This window comes from Pungitius pungitius, chromosome 5 (genome assembly GCF_949316345.1).
Source record: "Pungitius pungitius chromosome 5, fPunPun2.1, whole genome shotgun sequence".
Classification (NCBI taxonomy): Eukaryota; Metazoa; Chordata; class Actinopteri; order Perciformes; family Gasterosteidae; genus Pungitius; species Pungitius pungitius.
Genome location: NC_084904.1, coordinates 19352615 through 19376824, shown reverse-complemented (window position 1 = coordinate 19376824; position 24210 = coordinate 19352615). Strand labels below are relative to the sequence as shown.

Here is a 24210-nt window from a genome sequence, read left to right as displayed (position 1 = left end):
TTTTATTGTATTCCAAATCCCTTTTTCTTATATGAATATGAGCTTGTATTGTTCACCTTTGGGATGCTATGTCAAAGTCATCCTCCACTGACCCACTGACCGGTTGACTTGACTTGGTTCCAGAGTCTGAAGCACAGTCTGGAACAGGCTCGTATGGAGGTCTCACAGGACGACGATAAAGCTCTGCAGCTCCTCCATGACATCCGGGAGCAGAGCAACAAGCTTCAAGAGATCAAAGAGCAGGTAGCACATCAGTCATTGGGTTGAAGTGTATATTATTAAATCCTAATGACGTGGGGTCAGCAGCATCATTATTGTGTTGTTCTTAAAACAAAACAAATCATCTCTTTTCTGTGGTACTTTTTCACTTTCAATGTTTGAGGAGTTTGGGGGGGGGGGGTAACTTGAAACATAAACTTGAATTTGCTGTTTATTCAGTTATTTGCAGGAAGAAACATGGCAGTAGTGAATTAAAAAAGCTGTAGTTTGTCCGTATAAAGCGTATCTGTGAGTGAATCCCTCTGAAATTCTATTAATGAAAAAGCCTTAATTACTGAAATCTGATGTGATGAGTGTGTGGCATTTTTTAGTTTTTGAGTGTACACGCATATATTTCCTTGAGGTTGTGGCAGCACCATATGACCGGGTGTTGCCAACTGTGAGAATTAAGCTGTTACAAAATTGACAGTTTAGGACCCAAATAGAGAGCATCAAGATTCATCTTCCTGGCATCGTGCATTTCTTTTGTTAAAAAAAAAAAGGTAATAGAAAAGCAATCTGTTTTTTTCCAGCCTACACTAGTGCCGGTTACCAAGTGATGAACAAATTGTGCAATGGTTGCTATGGTGATGAGAGCCATATACCTACGAGTGTTGAGAGCACTGATGCAGTGGGCAGGCTGTCGTGACGAGGTGCTCAGGCCTTAGCTCACATTGTTTGAGAAACAGAATAGACCAACTCAATATTATTTATCCATGGAAGTCTCATATTAATACGCTATTTTTATGAGGGTTACTTGGAATTCTGCATTCATACATTCACTTTATTCACTCTGGGATAAATGCTTCAAAGTTGCACTGACAGTGTGTGGAAAATGAAAAAAGAGAGCTTGGCAGAACATTGAGTCCTGTCTCGTTTGTCACCTCCAGACACCTGGCCAGTTGCTGCATGAAGTTGGCATGATTGACGCATTGTATTTTTTGTAAAGTTACAGAAAATGTTCCGATGTAATGAGTAATGTTGCGTGGCTGGCCACAATGAAAAAAGCAAATATAGATGAATTCAATAGATAAATGAGAAAAACTTTAGTCTTTCTTCGAATTCATGACCATAGGAACCTCTTTGCTGGGTATTTATTTATTCCAGCTAAATCCAGCATTTCATCTTAAAAAGCATCTGTCTCCTACGCTTTCTCTTTATTTTCATGCCGAATCCTTGCGGTGCTGGATCAACAAACAGTAGAGAAGATGGATTCATATTTTAAGAAAAGCCACCCGTGCCGAAGCCATTATGACTGAAACATATGAAACTATGAAGAAAACGACGCTGTTTCTGTCTTGCTTGTGTGAATAATGCATTCATTATCAAATCTTTGCCTGATAACTTAGCTTGCCAAAGAATCACCGACATTTGAAAAATAAAGTTTAAAGCATGCAGGAAATCCACCCAAATCTTGGTTCAACCTGCTTTTGTGGAGCCATAATGATGCGTGCTTTTTACTGACCTGACCCACGCAAGCCAGTTCCAATTCTCCCGGAAGGCCCAAACGGGCTAACGAGTCCCCGAGACATTCGTTCACGGCTATTTGTCAAACTTCCATGTCTTGGGCTAAACTATTTTTGTCCATGTCGGATGTTGTTGCACTTGTCCCAATGCGCCCGTGTCAGTCCCCTTCGGTGCACATGGATGCTGTTTTTTATTATGTGTGCTGCTCGCTGATGAGGAGGGTGAAATTGGACCTGTTAGGCTGTGACTAAATACTCTCAGACAGACATGTGCACTAAGTGATTCCGGCTGATCAATGTTTTCTCTACACTTCCCCTTCTCTGTTCATTGCCTTTTTATATTAGGGTCGCTATATTTGATGCCATTTTGGAAGTGTTCCTGTACTCTCTGAAAGAAAATTTTGAAAATATATGACATCTAACGTTTCTTAGACAAGCTTTTAGTTACATTCATCAAACCTCATCATCCTGTGGACTTTTAAGTGCTTCAGTACAAGCAGCACATTTAAAATACATCTCTTATGAATGAGTTTGTTCTCATAAATGATGCAGAGGCTTCTAAAAAGAACATTTTCTTCAAACAAGTTTAGGGCAAACAACATTGACTTATTTTTCAATCAGAACTTGGCTGTTAAAGAAAAAGGTTTCGTGTAAGCTGTTAAAAAAAGTAACAAGTACAAGTAACCAGAATTTGGAAAGATTGTGTTCCATTCCAGTTACCTTTTTGCTCTACTAAGTGGAATTTTCCTAATGGTATTGCTCCTGTCGTGTGTGGAAGTCTCCTCTCCTCTCGTCCTCACTCTTTTCTTATCCTCTCCTCTTTTCTCCTCTCCTCATCTATCTCCTTGCATCCTTCCCCCTTCCTTTCTTTGGATCTTTGTCTTCTCTCCTTTTATCTGGGCTTTTCCATCTCTTGAACAGGAGTATCATGCCCAAGTGGAAGAAATGCGAGTGTCCATACGGCAGCTGGAGGAGGACCTGTCTGCTGCCCGTCGCCGTAGCGACCTGTACGAGTCTGAGCTGAAAGATTCGCGCCAGAACAGCGAGGAGTTGAAGAGGAAGTCTGCGGACTACCAGCACAGGATGCAGAAGGTCCACACTGTTTAATTAATGCTAATGTTAGTGTAACAATATAATACAATACGACGTTATGAAACGTCTCAATGTCTCAGTCTTTTATCTTCACAGGTCAAAGAGCAAGGCAAAGCAGATACAGAGGAGATGATCACTAAGATGGAGAAGGTAGAAAAGGAAGTTCATTTAGGTGTAAATCGATTCTGTCATTGCTGAGGATGGCGAAATATATCTAAATGAGCTTGAGCGTCTCATCACTTTACATTTTTCAGACCAATGCCGAACAGCAGACCAAGATCCAGGATCTTCAAGAGAAGCTCGCCAAGGTAGAATAGCTGCTCATGGGATGATTAATGAATAATTGATTTGAGCCTGTGCTCCCAAATGCAAGAGATGTAACAGCATTTCACCCTTTTTAGAGTGTGTTAACGTCTTTTCTACCCTGCCTGACCTCATTCTTTCCCTCTCTGTCGCTCTCTAAACTATGGTACACGCTCCAACTTGCTCTTTGGTTTTGTCACTGTTAAAACTAGAGTTACTGCTTAATTATCAGCAATCGAAATACATTTGTCTTGCCCTAGAAATTAATATTTACAAGCGGCATCCTTCCTGCAAAGATTACGCAAGGTTTTGGCGCTGATATTCAATGATGATTGAGCCCATATGGATCTACTTCTGACTCAATGCAAACTAGGTCACAAATTAATAAGCAGCTCTTTTTTCCCAAATGTTTTCCAGACTAATGACTAGATATTCGAGTTTTACAAATGTTCTATTATATGTTAACTTTGTAATTAGCATGCACTGACACATTTGAGTGTGTTTTTTCCTTTAACCTAGTCATTGAAGGCCACTGCTGAGGCCACTGACCTCCTACAGAGTATGAGAGTGGCCAAAGATCGCATGGAGCGAGACATGGAGAGGCTGCAGCACAAAGAAGACTCCAGTGACAGCCTGCGTAGACGCCTCCGTGAGACTGAGGTACACACACACACACACACACACACACACACAGACACCTGTGTCATCACGGACATGGTGCACATACACACACTCTAACATACAGTGGGTGTGTGTGTGTGTTTGTTCTGGTCCCCTGCATGCTTTTTCTTGTTGTTCTGGTTTTCGTGTCAGACTTTTCTTTGTAACATCACAGACTTTGTTGTTTAGAGTGTTGCATAAATAAATCTGTCTTCTGCTAAGCACAAAGAAGCCCACATGTTCTCTTAACATGTTGTTTCTGCACATTCTGAGGAGCGCTTGTGCAGTGATAGCATGACAACGCCTCAGATACCCTGCATTTTGACGCAGTTGATCCCAGTTTGAAAAGCAGATCCAGGTGTCCATGTGATTTTTGTGAAGTTATCTTGCTTTCACACTTTTGTAAGTTGCAGAGTGAAAACTGAACCAGCTTGTTTCGTTCTCAAGCTGTGCACACTGTGGTTTGTGAAAGGTCGAGGTCAATGCATTCCATTGTTGTGAATGCAATATTGTATGAGCTGGATTATTTTCTGTAGATGGGCTCTAAGCAATCATCTTTCACATCTTACCTATGACAGTGTTACTAAAAATGCTACAAAAAGATTGTAATTTTAGTTGTTTTCAGTTCTTATTCAACAGCACTTCTCATCAAGCACCAGACTTGCAAATTTGGTAATTAGCATAGGTTAATTTGGAGGGAAGAGTCAGAGGAAAGAAAATACTCACATGGTCAAATTTAAAGAGCTCTGAAGACCTCTCACATCATCTGACACGAATGCTAATGGACTCTTTGGAACCATTGTGAGCGACTTGTAATAATGAGACATTCACATTGGATCCTTAAAGTGGAAATCTTACATTTTATAAGCTTTTCTACAAGATGTGTGTTGAGGTTCACATGGCAAAGAAAAGGCAAGTTTCCGACTATGGATCCTTGGATTTCAACCCGGGGTCATATTTTTAAAGGCTAAAATAATTATTCCATGAATCAGTTTGCACTTGAGTGTGTTACTTGTGCCTGTTTTGTGCAGGATGGCAGGAAGACTCTTGAGAACCAGGTGAAAAGGCTGGAGATCGTTGATCGTCGGGAGAATAAACTAAAGGAGGAGATCCAGAGCAAAGCCCTGCAGATTCAGCAGATGGCAGATAAGATTCTGGTAACCCACCTTTCACCACTTGAGCGGAGCTAAAATAATCAGAGGAGGTGTGAGATAAACATAGCTCACTGTCTTCATTGCTGAGGAAGAGCTATTTTACATAATATTTAGAAAAAACTCATGTTTATCATTCACAATCTTCATAAAGGATCTGTATGTAAACTGTTGTATCATTTTTATTTTTGGATACACGGCGCACAAAGTTACTAATATATGATAAAACAAATTAAATAGTTTTATATAATATTGTCCCTGCACACCCACACAAGTGCTTTCGGTTAATTTACCTGATTGGTGTGGGCGTATACACACTGTGTTAGACCAACATCTTCTCTCACTCCTCTGTTAGTTTTGTTGCCTACTATGGGTGGAACATAGTTTATAATTAATCCTACACTATATATAATGCTGCAAATTATAATTACTTTTAGTCGACAGATCTTGATCACATTACGTAATCCCTGCATACCAACGCCCAACTTCAACAGAGGAGATGTGGCCGGTTATTCATTCGTGACACGTGTGTGTGTGTGTGTGTGTGTGTGATGGTGCAGGCGCTGGAGGACAATCTGCGAGAGACGCAGGGCACCGCCCAGCGGCTAGAGTCGCATCTCAGGCAGAAGGAGAAGCTCTACGAGGAGAAGATTAAGGTAACATTTGCACAAACATACTACAGCCGGGGCGTGCTCTGTGCTATGTTTGGAGGCCCCACGTTTGGCCGGTTGAGTTGTGGGTGGACTCTACAGATCCACAGTATGTCACCTTCGCGCCGTTGTCTGTCCTGTTAAGTGACTTCCTGGTTGTGGTTCTGTGGGCTGCCGTGGCATTGAGCAGGTGTTGGAGGCCCAGATGAAGGCGGACATGGCGGATAAGGAGATGCTGGAGTCCAGTCAGAGCCGATATGAGGAGGAGGTGCGGGACAAGTGCAGCATCATCGGTGAACAGAAGGCGGTAAGAGCTGACCAGCTTGGCGGTGACACTATCTCAGCGCTATTCAAAAAAAAATCTGAAACCAATTAAAGCCGGTGATGTAAAGACATAACTTCTGTTCAGACCATAAATGCTATGGACTCTAAGATGAACAGCCTGGAGCAGAGAATTGCTGAGCTCTCGGAGGCCAACAAACTGGCAGCCAACAGCAGTATCTACACACAGAAAAACATGTAAGTACCGACACACAATAATACGCTGTTACAATAAACTTTACAAGCCGAACAGAAGCTTTTCCTCTAGATTTTCTATCCATGAAGAACACTGATTTTGAGTTTTGATGATTCTCCCAAGTAGAATATACCCTTCTTTGCTGCACAAAACCATACCTAGAGAGTATGTCGTCATTTTGTCCTGATGTTCACGTAACACCACAATACCAGGTTGCATTGTCCCTATTGAACTTTTTGCACACAAGTATGTGTGGTCTTGGCAGGAAAGCTCAGGAGGAGATGATCTCAGAGCTTCGACAGCAGAAGTTCTACCTGGAATCTCAGGCTGGGAAGTTGGAGGCCCAGAATGCCAAACTGGAAGAGCATTTAGAGAAACTGAGTCAGCAGGAGCAAAGCAATAAGAGCCGTCTGCAGGAGCAGGAAACAAAGCTCCGCGAGGTGAGGAGATCTTCAAATAGTAACCTATTTTAAAAATGTGGGGTGAATCCCTTCCTCCCTTCCTCCTCCACTCACCTCTGTCCCCCCCTATTGCAGATCGGGCTGGAACACGAGGAACAGAAGCTGGAGATTAAGCGGCAGGTGACGGACATGACCCTCTCACTGCAGGAGCGCCAATCGCAGATCAGCAATCTGCAGGCAGCTCGCCACGCTCTGGAGAGCCAACTGCAGCAGGCCAAGTCGGAGCTGGAGGACACCACCGCGGAGGCCGAGGAGGAGATCACCGTCCTCCGAGTGAGAGAGAGAGAGAGAGAGAGAGAGAGTAGAGGGGCGCACAACATCATGTCTCTGATATTTGTTTAGGCAGCGAAGTCTGATTTCTGTCCCTCTGCCTTCTCCTGTGACCCCCTAGGCCCACAGAGACGAGATACAACGCAAGTTTGATGTCCTGAGGGACAGCTGCGCGGTAAACGTCTCTCTCTCTCTCTCTCCGCTTTCTCGTCTTCCCCTTTCCGATTATAGACACGTCTTCTGGCATGGGGCACAAGCGGAATCCTCTCACATCCTCATCACACGTACCTTTTACAACCTAGACATAATATTTCCATCCATATGCGTTTCTGTCATTCTTGTGTGAATTGTGCTTCATTTAAAAGGTGTTTCTCTTTCACTTACATTAATCAGAAGGTGACTCTCCGTCACTTAAACATGTCATCTGTTTCATCACATTCATCTCTTATCCTGTTACGTTGATTGTTTGACTCCTGAACATTACGGTGTTTTCTATCTTGTAATTGTTTTATCATTTGTCTGTCGTTCTTTTCCACGTCTGCAGAGATATGTATTTCGCCTCTGTTACAAAACCACATAGCATGAGCAGAGCTTCAGATAATAAAGCATCACGTGAAGCCCACCCACTAATGATGCGTCACATAGCGAGAAACGTTGTTAACTGTTTTTTTTTTAATGAATGTAGCCATTTGATAGCTGTAATAATTTGTTTACTTGACAGAATGGGACTTTTGTTAAAGCCTGAAATAATCTCGAGGTCATTTTTTGTGTTCTAGGGATATTATTGGACGATATTAATGTGCGGCCCTGGCGTCCCGCTAACCTTGAGAAAATGATGACGTCATTGAATTGAGCGCCCACAAACTAATTTACACTGAATAACCACCAACACCACCGTGGTCTCGCTTTATTCCACTGCCCAACATTAAGAAGATCCTCACACTCTCAAACTCAAAGTCCATAAATTCATCTGGCCAATGATCAGAGAAACAGCCAAAATGTGCAACAAGCAGAGCTGGAAATGACACTCTATTTATTGCCCTGCTGAGACTTGCGATGTGGGTTTATGCGTTAAGTCCGTCTGTTGAATACTTTAGCGTGCTTACATAATTCAAGTGCCCTATTTTGAGATTTATGACACAAACTTTAAAAAAAAGTTAAAATTAGAAGGTGTTTTTTTTTTCATCCCCATATAATTATATTCTTGAAAAAATAAAGTCTGGCCTATTAGACATACGCCGTCGACACAGTTCTTCCAGCATGACCAAGTCCCCATTTTCTCTTCACGTAGCTTACAATGAGATTTATTATAGAATTAAGACAATAGTTATTCACTCTAGACATTTGTCAGCCATAAGAGATTTTTGGTTGTTTGGGATTGTCTTGAGCCATGTTTAAATCAAAGAGGAACAACTAAAAGACATTTCCATCTCGCCATGTTATCTATAAATATTATCTTAATTGAATGAACTGCTAATGTAATGTGTCTTTATGGCTCTTATATCCACATCAGTCATAATTCGGTAGCAGTGATTTTACATCATAACTTGTTAGATATATAAATTGTGAGAAAACCAACTTCAGGTGGATCCCTTCTCCACAGCATCTCTGCTGCTCCATCTGTTTCTTAGAAAGAGCAGATGTTCTCCTGTCATTCTTGCCATTAAGCGTCATTTCAGTAAAAAAAAATTGCAATATTGGTTATCCGCCTTTTGAGCTGGTCTTTCTATTTGCTCTACACCCCCAGCACTCACAAATAGTATTAAGCAACATTTATCCAGCAGTGTTGCGGATGATTTAGTGTAGGTTCTGCGAGTGTGTTTATAGATTGGGGTGACAGACAAGTAAAGTGTACATGGAGGCTTGCCGGATCACCACTGTATCCATTGCAGCTTTGACTTCCTCGCCCCGCCTTAAGTATTTAGTTGCTGCTGTCGGTCCCCTGCCTCTGGGGAGCAGAAGCACTGAGTCAGTACCAAACAGACAGATAATTTATGGAATTAAAAGCTTGCCCCCCCCCCACGCCACCTGGAAATTGTGCGTGGTAAACATGTTCCCATGAGAGCTGAGAATAAGGAGCTCTCGCAGGCAGGCGCACCAGCCTTTAACCTTCTTTTCCCTACGCGGTCGTCACGGATGATTAAGAAAAGAGACGGATGGTGATTGAGTCAAACGTGCAGCCTGGAAATCATGCTGGAAGGATTACTGCTTTATTTCACTAAACTAGATTGCTGCATCATGCAATAACGCAGCAGTGGAAACTGTGTGGGATGTTTGGTCAAGTCTTACTTTAAAGAGTAACAATATGCACAATGCATTGCCTATATGCACAATGTAAGTGAGACCTACTCAGGTAGGTGTCAAATGAATGTAGCCTTTAAAAAACAAAATGTGAACAAATATAACTATTACTAACTATGTTATAACAATCGCACCCGTTTAAGACGGAATAAGTATTATATTATCTTTATCGTCGCAAAAGATATGTATTTTGAAGTAGTTATTTGTTCCTTGGTTGAGATACTTTTGGAGCTGTGCACATTTCCCTCTCTTTAAACTGCCAGTCTGAGAGTCCTGGTCACTTCCCACAGGTCATCACCGACCTGGAGGAGCAGCTGACCACACTGACTCAGGAGAACGCCGAGCTGAACCGCCAGAACTTCTACCTGTCCAAGCAGCTGGACGAGGCCTCCGACGACAGGGAGGACCGGCTGCAGCTCGGCCAGGACGTGGACCGGCTGCGCCGAGAGGTGGCCGACCGAGAGATGCACCTGAACAACCAGAAACAGGTAGCGCGGCTGCTGCTGCTCATGTTCCGGCTATTGGTTTATGTGTGTGTGTGTTTGTATGTGCGTGTTCTTCTCTCTTCTCTCGTGCTGGTTTTATTCCACAGTCCAAAGAAAAGAATGTCAATTATCCCCGAATTGGTGCGTTGTATTGATTTATTGATAGAATTGGTGGACGCTGGTGTGTTTCAGGTTTCGGAGGATTTTGAACACTAACGTGGCGTCAAAATGAAAAAGGGTCCTTCCACCTTTCATTCACTACAACACAAGAATATAACAGCTGACTTTTTAACCCCGTTTAAAGGTCCATTATTTTTTTCAACCATGGGAGGCAAGTGGTTTTTATATTTCTGCATGAAATTTCCAGCATCAGCTGCCACTGGAGACAACCCACTGTCTGACACTGTCGTGCTCATTCTTTTTAGCTCAGGTTCCTTCCCCTTTCCCTCTTCCCACTCGTCGCCAGTCAGACACCCGGTTTCCACTTACTCACATCATGTGATACCTCCGCACTACCTTTGACAGGTGATCTATAGACATCTCTCCCGGCCCTGACAGCGTTAAGCGTAAATCGGGGCCGTGAAAGCCTGGGAATAATTCGGCATTCTTACGTGCCGTATTCTGGATGCAGCGAGGAGGCTGTGCGCTGCGCGTGCTGCTCCTGTGGGAGGATCTGTGCGTGGGTGTCCAGTGCGCTATCAGCCCTGCCGGTTGTGTAACCAGCTTTGGAAGTCATAGACGAGCGATGGGGTGGTGAGTGGGAGGCATGTGTCATCCCCATCACTCCAGGGTCGTGTCAGCTGTGGAAGCGTTGGACTTCAGAGCGCCGCGGCGTTGCTGCAGAGGCTATATTTGTCTCCCGACGCTTTGTCTAAAGTAGTGCGTTGGGAGGCATAAAACACAACACTTTGTGTAAACTCTGTGAATAACAAAACAATTTGAATCCAAAAAATATAATTGAAATCTCTCCACAGAAGTACCAATGCTGTTTTTCTAATTAAAGTTGAGGAGTTATTAATTAAAACTAGGGCTGTCAACATAAACGCGTTAATCTATGCGATTAAAGTGACTGAGATTAATGCGACAAAATTATTTAAGTGACGGTAGTAACCGGAAGTAAAACCGGAAGTCAACCGCGAAAACGAAACGGCCGCCGTCTGCAGTCAGTTACATCGGAGACAGCAAGACTCGGGATGGAGAGAGGTTTTTGCATTGGAAGTAAAATAAACAGAGGCGCGACATACAGCGGAAAACTGTGCAGAGGAATTCCTCCACATGTCAAACAGAAGGATGGTGAGAGGCAAACCGACCACTTAAAGCACTGCTATGCTAAGCTATCTGCTAGGCTAAGCTAGTTGCTAGGCTAAGCTAGCTGCTAGGCTACTTCCATCTCAGCATCTACACAGTTGTTTACATGGTAACTAAATTGTCGAACATAAGCTTGTGATTTATTATAGGCACGGTGCGTTGTTATGGCGCTATGTCCCACATGTGACTGAAGGAATTACTGTGAATGTGGCTTTTTAACCTTGTTGACCTTTCTGCACGAGGGCCTGTGACCAGCAGGTGCTGGGAGGTGAATTTTTCATATTCCATGTTAAAACTGGCCTTGCTAGCCCCAGGTCTTCCTTTTGTTGTTCCAGCGCGGAATAATCCTGAAGAAAAGACTAAACACAGCTTTTACCTGAACATGAGTAAATAAACAATGTGTGTCATCCTTCTTTGTTTTAGAACCTGGGGACACTGAAGACCACATGCACCATGCTGGAGGAGCAGGTTCTGGAGCTGGAGACCCTGAACGACGAGCTGCTGGAGAAGGAGAGGCAGTGGGAGGCCTGGAGGGCGACACTGGAGGATGAGAAGAACCAGGCTGAGAGGAGGACCCGGGACATCCAGAGACTGCTGGACACAGAGAAACAGAACAGGTTACAATAACATCCATGTAAACGTCCCTCACTAGTCAAGAAAATTGATTGACTTAATTGGATTCTGTTTGTTTTGCAATTGTATGTCCATTGAGGCATATTCTGTGCCAATGCTACATTTAAGATAAATAGACTTCAGAGGGTTTGAGTTTTTACACCCACAATAGTCCATGATACAATTTAACCAAAAGTCATGTTACAATTTTAGAGAGGAAGGTGCGTTTGGTTTTTTCCTCTGAATGTTGCTGTTGCTATCAGTGTTGGATCCACTCCCTCCGCCTACACACACACACACACTGAATGCAACTGGTTTGGATATTTTCTCTTGGGTTTGTCCAAATGTATTCTGGGAAATATCTGAAATTATTTCCTGAGTTGGTGTACGATGAGAACTGAGTGCACAAAAGAATATTAAAACACTGTCCAAAAAGGGTTTCCTGTGCGCTTTAGGCTCCGTTCAGAGCAACGCAACGCCGAATCCCGTCAAGCTTTAGAGAAGGCCGTGAAGGAGCACAAAGCGGAGATCCTGGCCCTGCAACAGGCCCTCAAAGACCAGACACTTAAAGCTGAGAGCCTCGCCGATACTGTAAGCAATTCCAAACTACGTAAGATTCAAATTCACATGCCTCTCTGGTTAACAGATGTTACAGCAAAACTCTCGCTGCTTTCTGTTCTCAGTTGAATGACCTGGAGAAGAAGCAAGCCATGCTGGAGGTGAACACACTCACATGGCAGCAAAAGCTGGAGAGTGAGAGGGATCTGAAACAGAGGCTGCTGGAGGAGGTGCGTTCTGTATTGATTGCCAGAACACAAACATTAAGTTGACTGTTGTGGTGGTTGAGTAACAAATGTTAAACCTTGTTGAAAGGTTTCGTTTGCGCTATGACCGGAAGCTTTCCGGGTTGGGATCCAACAGGTGTTTTATGTCCACAGCAAGAAAAGCTGCAGCAGCAGATGGATGCCCAGAAGACCCACATCTTCCGTCTGACCCAAGGGCTGCAGGACGCTCTGGACCAGACTGACCTGCTGAAGACTGAAAGGACCGACCTGGAATACCAGCTGGAAAACATTCAGGTGCTGCTCAACGCACACACACACATACACATATACTCATTAAAAACACACACTCAGAATCAGGTCCATGAAGATCTGCTGGACTTTGTTATTTGCACTCTTGTGTCTGATGAAGACACATACAACCAATACATCCCCCGTTCCCCATCATCCTCTCTGTGTGATTAAGTACTTGGGGAGAAATTCATGGCAGTAGTGATGTTGATTTAGCTCCACCTGCAGGCTGTGTACTCCCATGAGAAGGTGAAAATGGAGGGAACCATCACCCAGCAGACCAAACTCATAGACTTCCTCCAGGCCCAGGCTCATGGCGGCTCCAAGAAGAAGAAGGTCAGCGAAAATGACCTGTCTGATTGGATTGGATTATAATGAGCTTACGTCTGAATGGTTTTGAAAACACTTTATGAATTTGATGTCTTTTTATGATTGTTAATCATTTTGAAGTAAACCATGAGGATGTTTAGACAATTAAGTAGACTGATTGTATTTTGGAATATCTGAGATACCAATAATTTGGGAAGAATTTTGAATTAATATGACACGTGATAAATACTTTGATTTAGGACATCCCTGTTTTTAACAATTTATTTGAAAAATGTCATTTATATCTTTAAGAAGCCTCTTTACACACTCAAAAAGAGTTCACCAAATCAACACCAAATATAAATGTAATCTGAATGAAAACCAGAGGGAAAGTAAGGTGCAAAGTATGGTCTCAGACAACGCTGCGCTTCCTTGGTCTCAGGGTCTTTTTGGGCGCCGTCGAGAGGACCTGTTGGCCGCCATGGCGGCTCAGGCCCAGGGTCAGGGTCAAGGTCAGGGTCCAGGCCCGGTTTCCCCCGTGCCCTCCATCCAGCCGGTGCCTCTGCAGTACAGCGACATGAAAATCGCTCTGGACAAAGAGCGTTCTCGCTGCTCCGACCTGGAGGAGGCCCTGCAGAAAATGAGGGCGGAGCTGCGATCTCTGAGAGAAGAAGGTGAGGCTCCCTTTGATCAAACCAATGTTTGGATGCTGCACACTATTTTGAACAGAAGGCAACGATAGTTTACCGTATCCAGCATGATGAAGCTACGTATCACACGCGTATTTAAAACGAAGCTCAACGACTCCATTATTATTCCATCCCCTAGCGCTCCCGTATAAGGATCACGGTAACTCTGCAAACCCGGCCTCGGCGCGGCAGCAGATGATCATGTCTGCCATGGTGAAGTCACCCGAGCACCAGCAGGGTCCGACCGCCCTGGCACCCTCCAACTCGGAGCGCAGGAAGGCGACCGCGACGCCCGAGGGTGAGCGCAGGGACGGTGCTTACAGAAGTGACGCCTTTTGTCTAAAACCAACACACACATGCTGGTTTACGGCTTCTAAGTGACTTCATGCTGGCCCCCACCTGCACACACACAGACACACACACGTACAATGTCACTCGCCAAGGATCATCTATGAAAACTCTTACTATCCCTTTTTCTTTCAAACACCTTTCAGAGAGAAGGAGGGTCACTTTTGAAAGTAAGTTGTCCAAACTTATGGTTTCCTCAGTTTGGTCTCTTATCTCTCTTCTCCTTTTGCCTCATCCACATCCTCGAAAGGCCGGATTTTAAAAGCTCTGCACTTTTCTAAAAATGTGAGATCCCACCAGGCTGGTCCGGTGAAGGTGAGAGAGTGCACAGCTTTAGAAATCTGAAGCATTTTATTAAAGCCTAATCTGATTTGCAGAACTCTGCTCTGCTCTTTAACTCACTGCAATCCCACCTGACCTTCACATCATACAGTAACAGATGTACCATATTATAAACTCTGTGATGCACAACACGCTGTTTGAATCCTCACTGTGGTAAAGGTATCATTCAGTCAACCTATTCTGAAAAAAAAGGGTTGCAACAAGTTGTACCACAAGTTAAGCCTGGACCATCCCTCTGATAGGGTTCATGACGGGATTTTAATTTTGTGTAAGGAAATGGGCTGATTGTGAAAATAAGTAGAAAGCTATTCTCTTAATTATATGTAACACGTTGCTAACATCACTCGTGGTAAATTGAGAAATATTGTGTAAACACAGCACAGGACACATTGGGGGAAATGTGGTACTGACTGGATAATGCCTTTGACATGCAACAGTGACGGGGTACAAGCACCAGGGATTGGTCAAATCAAGATTCCTTTTCAACCATCTTTGTCTCCAGAGTTTACTTGCTTATGCATTTTTTGCCAAACAGCTTAACGTTTTGTTGGAAGCCTGATTTTCACGGCGGGTATGGCATGGTGCACTGAAGGTTTTCAAGTGACGTCATTGGAGCTGCCGGCCCTCACTGTGTCCCCTCGCTGTATCCAGAGTTTAGCCGCCGTTTGAAGGACAGTCAGAGGGACAGAGACAGGGAGAGAGAGAGGGCGGCGCACCACAACAACACCCCTCACCGCTTCACAGTGGGACTCAACATGAGAGCCGCCAAGTGCACGGTGTGCCTGGATACCGTGCACTTTGGTCGCCAGGCTGCCACCTGTCTCGGTGAGTTACCCATTTGATGTATAAAAAAAAAAAAAGAAGACAAAATACTTTAGCCTCCCTGTCATTTGTTCTCGTAGTGTGTTATGTTTTTGCTATTGTGTGAATGGAGATTATGGCGCAGAAAATGACAGGGTTGGTTTGATGTGTGATGGGGGCTGCCTTTGCCTCTCACTCACTCCCATTGTTCCTAACCTTTTTAAAAACAGCACTTTTGTGTCTGAGACAAGAATATGAGTCTTTTATTATTCAAAAAACAGTGTCTGGCACCAACCAGGGGTGCTAGGTGCGAGTGAATGAAGCCTCTCATCCCTCTTCAGACTCAGTCAAAGTCATAGAAAAACCCCAAAGTGTGGAGTGCTGCAGGGATTATGCATTTCTGCAGACCAACCCCTAAAGTTACTATTGCACCAGTTCCCCTGACAAAAAGGATGTGGGATTATTGCAGGAAATAAGCTCTGTGACAAACACAAGTTGTGAAACTTATACAGTTTGTTCAGCAAGACAATCTCCACAAATGAACACCACCTTGATTTTGATTTCAACTTCACCCCTGAAGAGTTTTGTGAATGCGTTTGCACATCTTTTCATCACTGTGGCGGCTGCTGAACGCCACGTTTTCCTGGTCCCATTTGTTGGCGGTTGCTCCCGGTAACAACGTTTTTTTTTTTTTTCTTCCTCTTCAGAATGTCACGCACTGTGCCACCCGAAATGCTCGCCCTGCCTCTCGGCCACGTGTGGCATGTCCAGCGACTGCTCCCTGCACCTGTCGGAGGGCCCGTGTCGGGACAAAGGCAGCTCCCCGGGCCAGCAGCTCAAGGAGGCCAGCGGACACATGCACCTGGAGGGCTGGATGAAGCAGCCCAGGTCAGCTATGGACGCCATGATGTCGTTGTTCCAGCTTTTCTCTCTCTGCACAGATCTTGCATTATTGTCCTGCTATTGATTTTTTTGTTATGGACAAGTACAATAGTATCAGAGGGGTCTCCGGTGAAGAGGTTCGCATGGACCGTAACAGGATGATGTGTCTGTTTTACATAAGTGGAAAGACTTGAAGAGGATCCCATACAGAAACACAAAGACACTTTCAAGCTGTTCTGGAGGCTTGTTGTTACACTTCACGTTGTAAATCCAACATTTGTTTGATACACAAAAGCTTCCCTTTGGTGCTTCCCTCATTGGTACCCAGGCACTATTATCAAGGTTCCCACCCATCTGCTACTGAACCCAGTTCAAACAAAGGCATTTGTTCCGTTTCCAACAAAGCCGGTTGGATCCGTTGCATCATCGCGTGGTGATGCGGTCGCTTCTTGTGTCTGCAGGAGCGGGAAGCGAGGCCAGGGCTGGGAGAGGAGGTACATGGTCCTGGATGGGACCAAAGTATCCATCTACGAGACGGAGCCCAGAGAAGGTTTCCTTCTGTTGCCTCTGTAACAGCACGTCATGTATCCATCAGAGGGCATTGGTTTTAATGTTGTTGTTGTTGTTGTTTTTTGTTGTTGTGTGTATTCCTCAGATTCAGTGAAGCCACTGGAAGAGTTTGACATGTGTTTGTCAGATGGAGAGGTGGTTGTTCACGGAGCAGTGGGAGCGTCGGAACTGCCCAATACCGCCAAGTCAGGTACAATCTACAAAGGCTCAAAGAATCTGTCTTCATACTATTCCCTGTTTTGTGTCGTTTGTCAGCATTTTCTATTCATCTTTAGAAACTTACTACAGTTATTGTTCCCCAAGTCGCTCACGACCAACCGCTAAAATATGTGTGTTCCCGTCCGTCAGATGTTCCCTACGTCCTCAAGCTGGAGTCCCGCTGTCACACCCCCTGCTGGCCGGGACAGCTGATCTACTTCATGGCTCCCAGTTTCCCCGACAAGCAGCGCTGGGTGGCTGTGATGGAGTCCGTGGTGGGGGGGGCGCGGGCCTCGCGGGAGAAGGCCGAGGCCGACGCAGTGAGTGTCTCTGGAGGCGGCGGGTCGGCCCCTCTGTGTCCTTCCATGCATTTCATTAACCGTCACAGATGACCGCTTGACTGTGAGACAACGTGGGGGGTGGGGGGGGGGGGTAGGGGGCGTTCCATGAGCTGAGAATGAAGTCAGAGACCTTGGCTTTAGGTCTGGAGGTTTTAAACTAATAACCCACCCGGGTCACTTATACGTGTCGTTAATTGTCCCCTTCTTCTCTCCTCTTCTTTCCCTCCTCTGTCTCTTTGTCTTTCTCACTGCTGTTTGTTACTTTTTTTTTTTTTTTCACCATGCCGCATTGTATGTCCGGCATACGGGCGCGTTTTTGTTGATTTCCCTCTATTCTGCCCACTCCATTGGGTGTCATTGCAAACATAGGCTGCTGTGTCCAAAAGACAAATGGTTCTGTCTCCTCTGGTCCAGGTAAAAAGTTACAAAGATCCAGATATGCGACTGACTTGACACATAAACCTGCAGATCCTTCACGAGGCACGCAGTAGTGCATGTGTCCGTCTTTGTGTTAGTTGGTAACCCCCCCCGCCTCACCCCCCTCCCTGCTCTCACCTCACCGGCTGTGACTCACTCCTCAGTCTCACCCTTCTCTGCTTCACTGTCACGTCCTGTGCAGACTCTGCGTCCCTGCAATAGTTTCAACGTAGCTGAAACGAGTCTTTGGTGTTCTGTTTAATAACCACAGTGCACAACTTCTCACCCAGATGTTTGATCTCCTCTGGGGCGATCCCCTTCAGGCGTCCCCCCCCCCAGAGGACCAGGCATCCGAGAGCGGGTTTCTACCTGCTGGTGCACTTGTCCCCCCCCCCCCCCCCCCCCTCTGAACCCCACTGACTCATCTGAGACACACGAGACAAACTGAGCAATGTGACCTTGATTTAATGTTGGATTTGGCATTTATCACAATGACCTGAAACTAATATTTTCTTAATGTATTATAAAGACAATAGAAACTGTCTAGAGTGAGATGTCTCATTTAGATGCAGCTGTTTCAGATGTTTCTGATATCATTACCTCTATAAAACCTTGCCAGACAAAGCGCGAAAGAATATAGGCAAATTTAGACTTTCATATGCTAATGGTGTAACTTATTAATTTCATCTGTTTATGCAGCTTTATCTTTTGTTAAACCTAATGGGGAGCAAAGTTGAAAGTGGGCAATGCACTAACTTCACCCACTTTGCGACTGGACCTAAAACTGGAGACCGACTTGTGACCTCTGACCCCGTTAACCCTTCTGACCCCCCCCCCCCCCTCCGTTCTTTTCCTTTGCTGTCTCCCCACTGAGGTCCCGTTGAGGTCGTGACCCCGCTGACCCCTCACCTCTCTGTGCTTTTACAGAAGCTGCTGGGGAACTCTCTCCTAAAGCTGGAGGGCGACGATAGGCTGGACATTAACTGCACCCTCCCCCTCACCGATCAGGTACCGGCATGGCTGACGTTTTATTAAATCAGTTACTGGAGTCTAGTGAAAACATACGGTAAACATATCTTTAGTCTTGTTGCCTAAATAATAAATGTGATGTTTTAAGACACATTGTGTATTCATAATTAATAAAAAGCATATTTAATCCACAGTAGCAGTTATTTCCAGAAGTAGAATGATGTTAATTTATGAAGGGACATGGAGCACAGAGCAGATGCTCGAGGCTCTCTGCCAAAGTCTGCAACATGCTGCTCCTGTTTGAAATGGCACCGAAATAATGATGCCTATGTTAATGATGTTTTCTTGCTGTGCTGCAGATAGTTATGGTGGGCTCTGAAGAGGGTCTGTATGCCCTGAATGTTATCAAGAACTCTCTAACTCACATCCCTGGCCTGGGATCAGTCTTTCAGATCCACATCATCAAAGAGCAGGAGAAACTGCTGATGATCGTTGGTGAGATGTGCAGCTTTGTTGTTTGTTATTGTCTACCGAGCAGCAGGATCTGAGTCTCGACTTTTTAAGTTCACTTCATTCAACGAGTGAGTGTCGTTCATAAATCAAAAAGCCATTTAAAGTAATTGCCATAATTGAGGCGCTACATTTATTGTTTATCATAAAAAAGTAAAAACTACCATCTAACATGTCTGGTGAGACCCGTAGATTCATCCAGTCACACGTGGACAGCAGGGGGACTAAGATGGTGTTGTCCTGCTGGAACATCAGCACCGTGTAACGTCTGCCTGTGTGCGCTGCAGGGGACGAGAGGGCCTTGTGTCTGGTGGAGATTAAGAGAGTGAAGCAGTCTCTGGCCCAGTCGCACCTGCCCAGCCAGTCTGAACTGGCTCCTTACATCTTCGAGACGGTGAAGGGCTGCCATCTGTTTGCCGCGGGGAGAGTAGGTTTCTTCGTCTCCGTCTTTGAAACCGGAGATAAAAACTCCCGACTGGCTTTCTAGGACTTGTGTACTTTTAGAAAGTGACGTGTGTGTTTGTTTCCTTTTTGCAGATAGACAACGGGCCTTGTATATGTGCAGCAATGCCGAACAAGATAACTATCCTGCGCTACAACGAAAATCTCAACAAATACTGCATTCGCAAGGTGAGTGGGATCTGTTCAGTGGGATGTGTACAGTGGGATCTGTACAGTGGGATCTGTACAGTGGGATCTGTTCAGTGGGATCTGTACAGTGGGATCTGTTCAGTGGAATCTGTACAGTGGAATCTGTACAGTGGGATCTGTTCAGTGGGATCTGTTCAGTGGGATCTGTACAGTGGGATCTGTACAGTGGGATCTGTTCAGTGGGATGTGTTCAGTGGGATTTGTACAGTGGGATCTGTTCAGTGGAATCTGTACAGTGGGATCTGTTCAGTGGGATCTGTTCAGTGGGATCTGTACAGTGGGATCTGTACAGTGGGATCTGTTCAGTGGGATGTGTTCAGTGGGATTTGTACAGTGGGATCTGTTCAGTGGGATCTGTTCAGTGGGATGTGTTCAGTGGGATCTGTACAGTGGGATCTGTTCAGTGGGATGTGTACAGTGGGTTGTGTTCAGTGGGATCTGTACAGTGGGTTGTGTTCAGTGGGATCTGTTCAGTGGGATCTGTTCAGTGGGTTGTGTACAGTGGGATCTGTTCAGTGGGTTGTGTACAGTGGGTTGTGTACAGTGGGTTGTGTACAGTGGGATCTGTTCAGTGGGTTGTGTTCAGTTGGTTGTGTACAGTGGGTTGTGTACAGTGGGTTGTGTTCAGTGGGTTGTGTACAGTGGGATCTGTTCAGTGGGTTGTGTACAGTGGGTTGTGTACAGTGGGTTGTGTACAGTGGGATGTGTTCAGTGAACCTTTCATTAGGGATGTATTTAGTCAGCAACCAATCCGGGTAGTTTTGTATCATAACTGACCCAAGGAGGAGCATTAATGCGTTGAACAGAATGTTGAACTGGGATCATTGGACTCTTGGAATAACCATTCCTATGATGACAAATAGATAATAAATCATTACTGAACAGTGAAGACCGTTTGCCATCCTAAAGATTTCTATACAAGCGTCCCTCATGTTTCCATTCTGTGTCTCACAGGAGATTGAGACTCTGGAGCCCTGCAGCTGCATCCATCTGACCAGCTACAGCATCATCATCGGCACCAACAAGTTCTACGAGATCGAGATGAAGCAGTTTGTGCTCGAGGGTGAGAAGGACACGAGTAGAATATCTCACGACGTAGATTAAAAAACAGAACATGGTGAAAAAACAAAACGACAGATGTTCTTTTCTGTTATTTCTCGCAGGAACAAATGTTAAATGTAGTAAATTACGACATTCCCCTCTTGGTCTTGTGGTGGAAGACCTTGATCAGATGTGTGCAGGTTTATTTCTGCATTTCATGATTTGCTTTCTTATATCTTAGAAAAATAAGAACTACTGCACAGAGATATTCATGTAGTCACAAAATATTTCTGAATGCAAGTGAAGGCCACAGGTTGCAGGAGTTTTTTGTTCCTTAACATTGACCCCAGATAAATACAACACGATGTACGTTTCAAAATGCTGCTTGCTTCGTCCGCTGCAGAGTTCCTGGACAAGAACGACGTGTCTCTGGTGTCGGCGGTGTTCGCAGCCTCGTCTCACAGTTTCCCCATCGCCATCATGCAGGTGGCCAGCAGCATGCAGAAGGAGGAATACCTGCTGTGTTTTCACGGTGTGTTTGAACTGCTCCACGAACCCATCGCTGAAAATGCAAGCCATAGAATTATTGTACTTTTGTGAGCGTGAACCTGACCGTTTTTTAAAATATCTTTTAAGAGTTTGGAGTGTTCGTGGACACGTACGGACGGAGAAGCCGCACTGAGGACATCAAGTGGAGTCGTCTGCCTCTGTCGTTTGGTAAATACACGTTGAATCCTCTGCTGCTTTCCGATGCATCGACGCGGCGGTGTGGGATCCCACTTTGACGTTTGTTTCCCCCTGGTGCAGCCTACAGAGAGCCCTACCTGTTTGTCACCTACATCAACTCTCTGGACGTCATCGAGGTTCAGGGACACGCTTCCCTGGGGTGAGACGGACCGGTTCCTTCTTACTACATTTACTAAAAGATTTAGGCTGCTTTTTTTCTCACGTAGTGATGAGATCCATTGCACGTGGCTGAATATATATAAATGTGTATATACTTGCAGGCCGACGGTGTTGGCTCACCTGGACATCCCCAACCCTCGCTACCTGGGCCCAGCCATCTCCTCCGGGGCCATTTACCTGGCCTCCTCCTACCAGAACAAACTGCGGGTCATCTGCTGCAAGGGAAGCCTGATCAGAGAAACCGGAGAGCTGCAGAGGACCGGCTCCAGCCGAGGGTCAGCTCCCTCGCATTGTTTGAGCAGCAAATAAACACAACATAAGACAGAGGAGTGTGTGTGTGTGTGTGTGTGTGTGTGTGTGTGTGTGTGTGTGTGTGTGTGTGTGTGTGTGTGTGTGTGTGTGTGTGTGTGTGTGTGTGTGTGTGTGTGTGTGTGTGTGTGTGTGTGTGTGTGTGTGTGTGTGTGTGTGTGTGTGTGTGTGTGTGTATTAAAAACCACATCTTCAAAACACCAACATTACCTCCAAGCAGCATTTCTTCTACTGAACAGACCAACAGTGCCACCTGCTGGGCAAAGAAGTGAAACGTTCTTGTGCTGCCCCTCTGCTCTGTTCCTGCAGGAGTCCCAGCAAGCGAGGCCCCCCCACCTACACCGAGCACATCACCAAGCGCTTGACCTCGGGCCCCGGCAGCCACGACGGCCTGCACCGGGAGCCCAGCACCCCACACCGGTACCGGGAGGGCCGCACCGAGTTCCGGCGGGACAAGTCTCCGGCGCGCCCGCTGGACAGGGAGAAGTCCCCGGGCCGGGTGCTGGACGCCCGCAGGGAGAGGTCACCGGGGAGGTTCGGGGACAGCGGGCGGCTTCACGCCGGCTCTGTCCGGACGCAGCTCGCCCCCGTCAACAAGGTGATGAGATTCTCATTTTTTTATATATTAAATATATATATATATATCATATAAGCTATACTATGAATGATTAATGGCCTTTTCAGTCTCAACAATACAACTTTTTTATGACTTATTTCCACATATTATACCATGATGTGTATGTTTGTATTTCATTATTTCACTGGATTAGACCATTTTAAAATCATTTTGAATGGCCTACTCATTTTTTTTATGGCATATTATATTGACAATAGTCCCAAACAAAAGCCCTAATTACTCCAGTTCAGTACAACTACAGTATTAACATTAGCCATAACAGTATCACATCTTCACATCTGCTAGATTTTATTTAATACTAATCCCAAATGGGGGAAATATGTATTTAGGGATAAACTGCTCTGACTGAAATATCATTCAATCCTCTAACTATGAATTGAATGATATATGAGGATGTAATATGAATATTCAAACTCCTCTCCAAATGTATTCTGATGTCCAGCACCCCTCTGAGTTTAGGAGCACAGTCCGTACATGTCGTACTTTGCGAGTGTCACAACTGACAGTTGAACTTTGTGTCCCTGTTGTTGTTGTTGTTATGTTGAAGGTGTGGGATCAGTCATCGGTGTGAATCCAGCTCCACGCTGCTCCTGACTGGAGGTTGAAGACAAACTGCGGGAAGCTCTTTCGATTCCACCAACCGAGTGCAAGCACACATACATGAACACCAACATCGCTCAGCCCCCCCCACACACACACACACACACACACAGTGGAGCCTCGTCCAACAACACATAGACCTGCACTGAGAGACACCTCCCGCGACAATCCTGTCTTTTTCTTGGCCCGTGTTTTCATGGGAGGAATCCCACCGTAGAGGGGGAGGGGCGGGGGGGGGTGGGAGCCTTCGCTGGTCCACAGATCCAGATCATCTACTTTATGACATGAACTCAAAGTTGTAAATATCGCCGTCTTGAGTTTTTATAGAAAAAGGAAATAGTCGGCTGGTGAAGCCATGTATATTTTTTTTTTTTAAATGAGTTTTTAAAGATGTTGCAGGGAGATCAAAGTTACGAAATATAACAATACTTCATTAGAGTCTGGAGAAGTTGATGATGATAAAGAGGAGGTCGGAGGAGGCGAGACATTTAAACCGCTGTCAAAAGCTCGTTCTACTTACACGACGCTCGGTCCTCTTGACTCGATGGCTTTTTAATGTATAGCTGCTTTGACAGTCGTCGTCCGGCCATACTTTGTGAAACAATTATAAAGTATTGCTTGTGTTGTTTTGAGCAAACCTAAGATCAAGAGACGTGCAGCTCCGCCTCTGCAGTCCGATTGGCCGATGCTGCCTCAGCTCGCTCTCAGGCCGCCGCCGCCGCCGCCGCTGCTGCTGCTGAATATGGTGCGACGTCCCGTTTCCGTGCAGTGATTTGAAGTCTAGTAATCGTCAGGGGAGGGAGGGTCACATTGTGGTATCGTTTCTTTACAGCCAGTAAAACCACATCCATCCATCCATCACAACAGCGAGCATGACTAACTTGATCTGGATTTGGGTTTTTTTCTGTATTCACTTAAATTTGCATTCAATAAGTAGACGTTGATTTTAAACTTAAGATTTTCTTCATTTTTAGAGATGTATACTAGTACATGCATTAAACATGATTGAAGTGTCCTTTTTAGTTGTGTGTGTGTGTGTTTTCAGCTGCAGATGTTCCATCAGTGAGAGCAGATATCAGGTGC

The 24210-nt window shown here is 45.1% G+C and overlaps 1 protein-coding gene across 5 annotated transcripts in view; it reads left to right on the top strand.

Moving 5' to 3' along the window:
- Window positions 1-24142, top strand: part of LOC119225527 (citron Rho-interacting kinase) — a 29101-nt gene extending 4959 nt beyond the window's left edge. For 2 of the 5 annotated variants that reach the window (XM_037483436.2, XM_037483437.2), the window contains exons 4-40: window positions 124-243; window positions 2646-2816; window positions 2913-2966; window positions 3071-3124; window positions 3639-3779; window positions 4811-4936; window positions 5491-5586; window positions 5771-5887; window positions 5990-6099; window positions 6363-6537; window positions 6634-6831; window positions 6950-7003; window positions 9420-9617; window positions 11346-11539; window positions 11990-12125; window positions 12218-12322; window positions 12473-12613; window positions 12824-12943; window positions 13359-13590; window positions 13745-13903; window positions 14100-14123; window positions 14947-15120; window positions 15804-15984; window positions 16440-16528; window positions 16634-16738; window positions 16897-17066; window positions 18432-18512; window positions 18833-18968; window positions 19271-19410; window positions 19521-19613; window positions 20589-20697; window positions 21079-21207; window positions 21312-21392; window positions 21483-21561; window positions 21683-21856; window positions 22200-22488; window positions 23075-24142. In XM_037483436.2, the coding sequence (XP_037339333.1) occupies window positions 124-243; window positions 2646-2816; window positions 2913-2966; window positions 3071-3124; window positions 3639-3779; window positions 4811-4936; window positions 5491-5586; window positions 5771-5887; window positions 5990-6099; window positions 6363-6537; window positions 6634-6831; window positions 6950-7003; window positions 9420-9617; window positions 11346-11539; window positions 11990-12125; window positions 12218-12322; window positions 12473-12613; window positions 12824-12943; window positions 13359-13590; window positions 13745-13903; window positions 14100-14123; window positions 14947-15120; window positions 15804-15984; window positions 16440-16528; window positions 16634-16738; window positions 16897-17066; window positions 18432-18512; window positions 18833-18968; window positions 19271-19410; window positions 19521-19613; window positions 20589-20697; window positions 21079-21207; window positions 21312-21392; window positions 21483-21561; window positions 21683-21856; window positions 22200-22488; window positions 23075-23098 (4779 nt within the window). In that variant the 3' untranslated portion in view covers window positions 23099-24142. The remainder of the gene's footprint in view (window positions 1-123; window positions 244-2645; window positions 2817-2912; window positions 2967-3070; window positions 3125-3638; window positions 3780-4810; window positions 4937-5490; window positions 5587-5770; window positions 5888-5989; window positions 6100-6362; window positions 6538-6633; window positions 6832-6949; window positions 7004-9419; window positions 9618-11345; window positions 11540-11989; window positions 12126-12217; window positions 12323-12472; window positions 12614-12823; window positions 12944-13358; window positions 13591-13744; window positions 13904-14099; window positions 14124-14946; window positions 15121-15803; window positions 15985-16439; window positions 16529-16633; window positions 16739-16896; window positions 17067-18431; window positions 18513-18832; window positions 18969-19270; window positions 19411-19520; window positions 19614-20588; window positions 20698-21078; window positions 21208-21311; window positions 21393-21482; window positions 21562-21682; window positions 21857-22199; window positions 22489-23074) is intronic. The other 3 variants (XM_037483438.2, XM_037483440.2, XM_037483439.2) reach the window with 3 other exon arrangements.
- The last annotated feature ends 68 nt before the right edge of the window (window positions 24143-24210 follow it).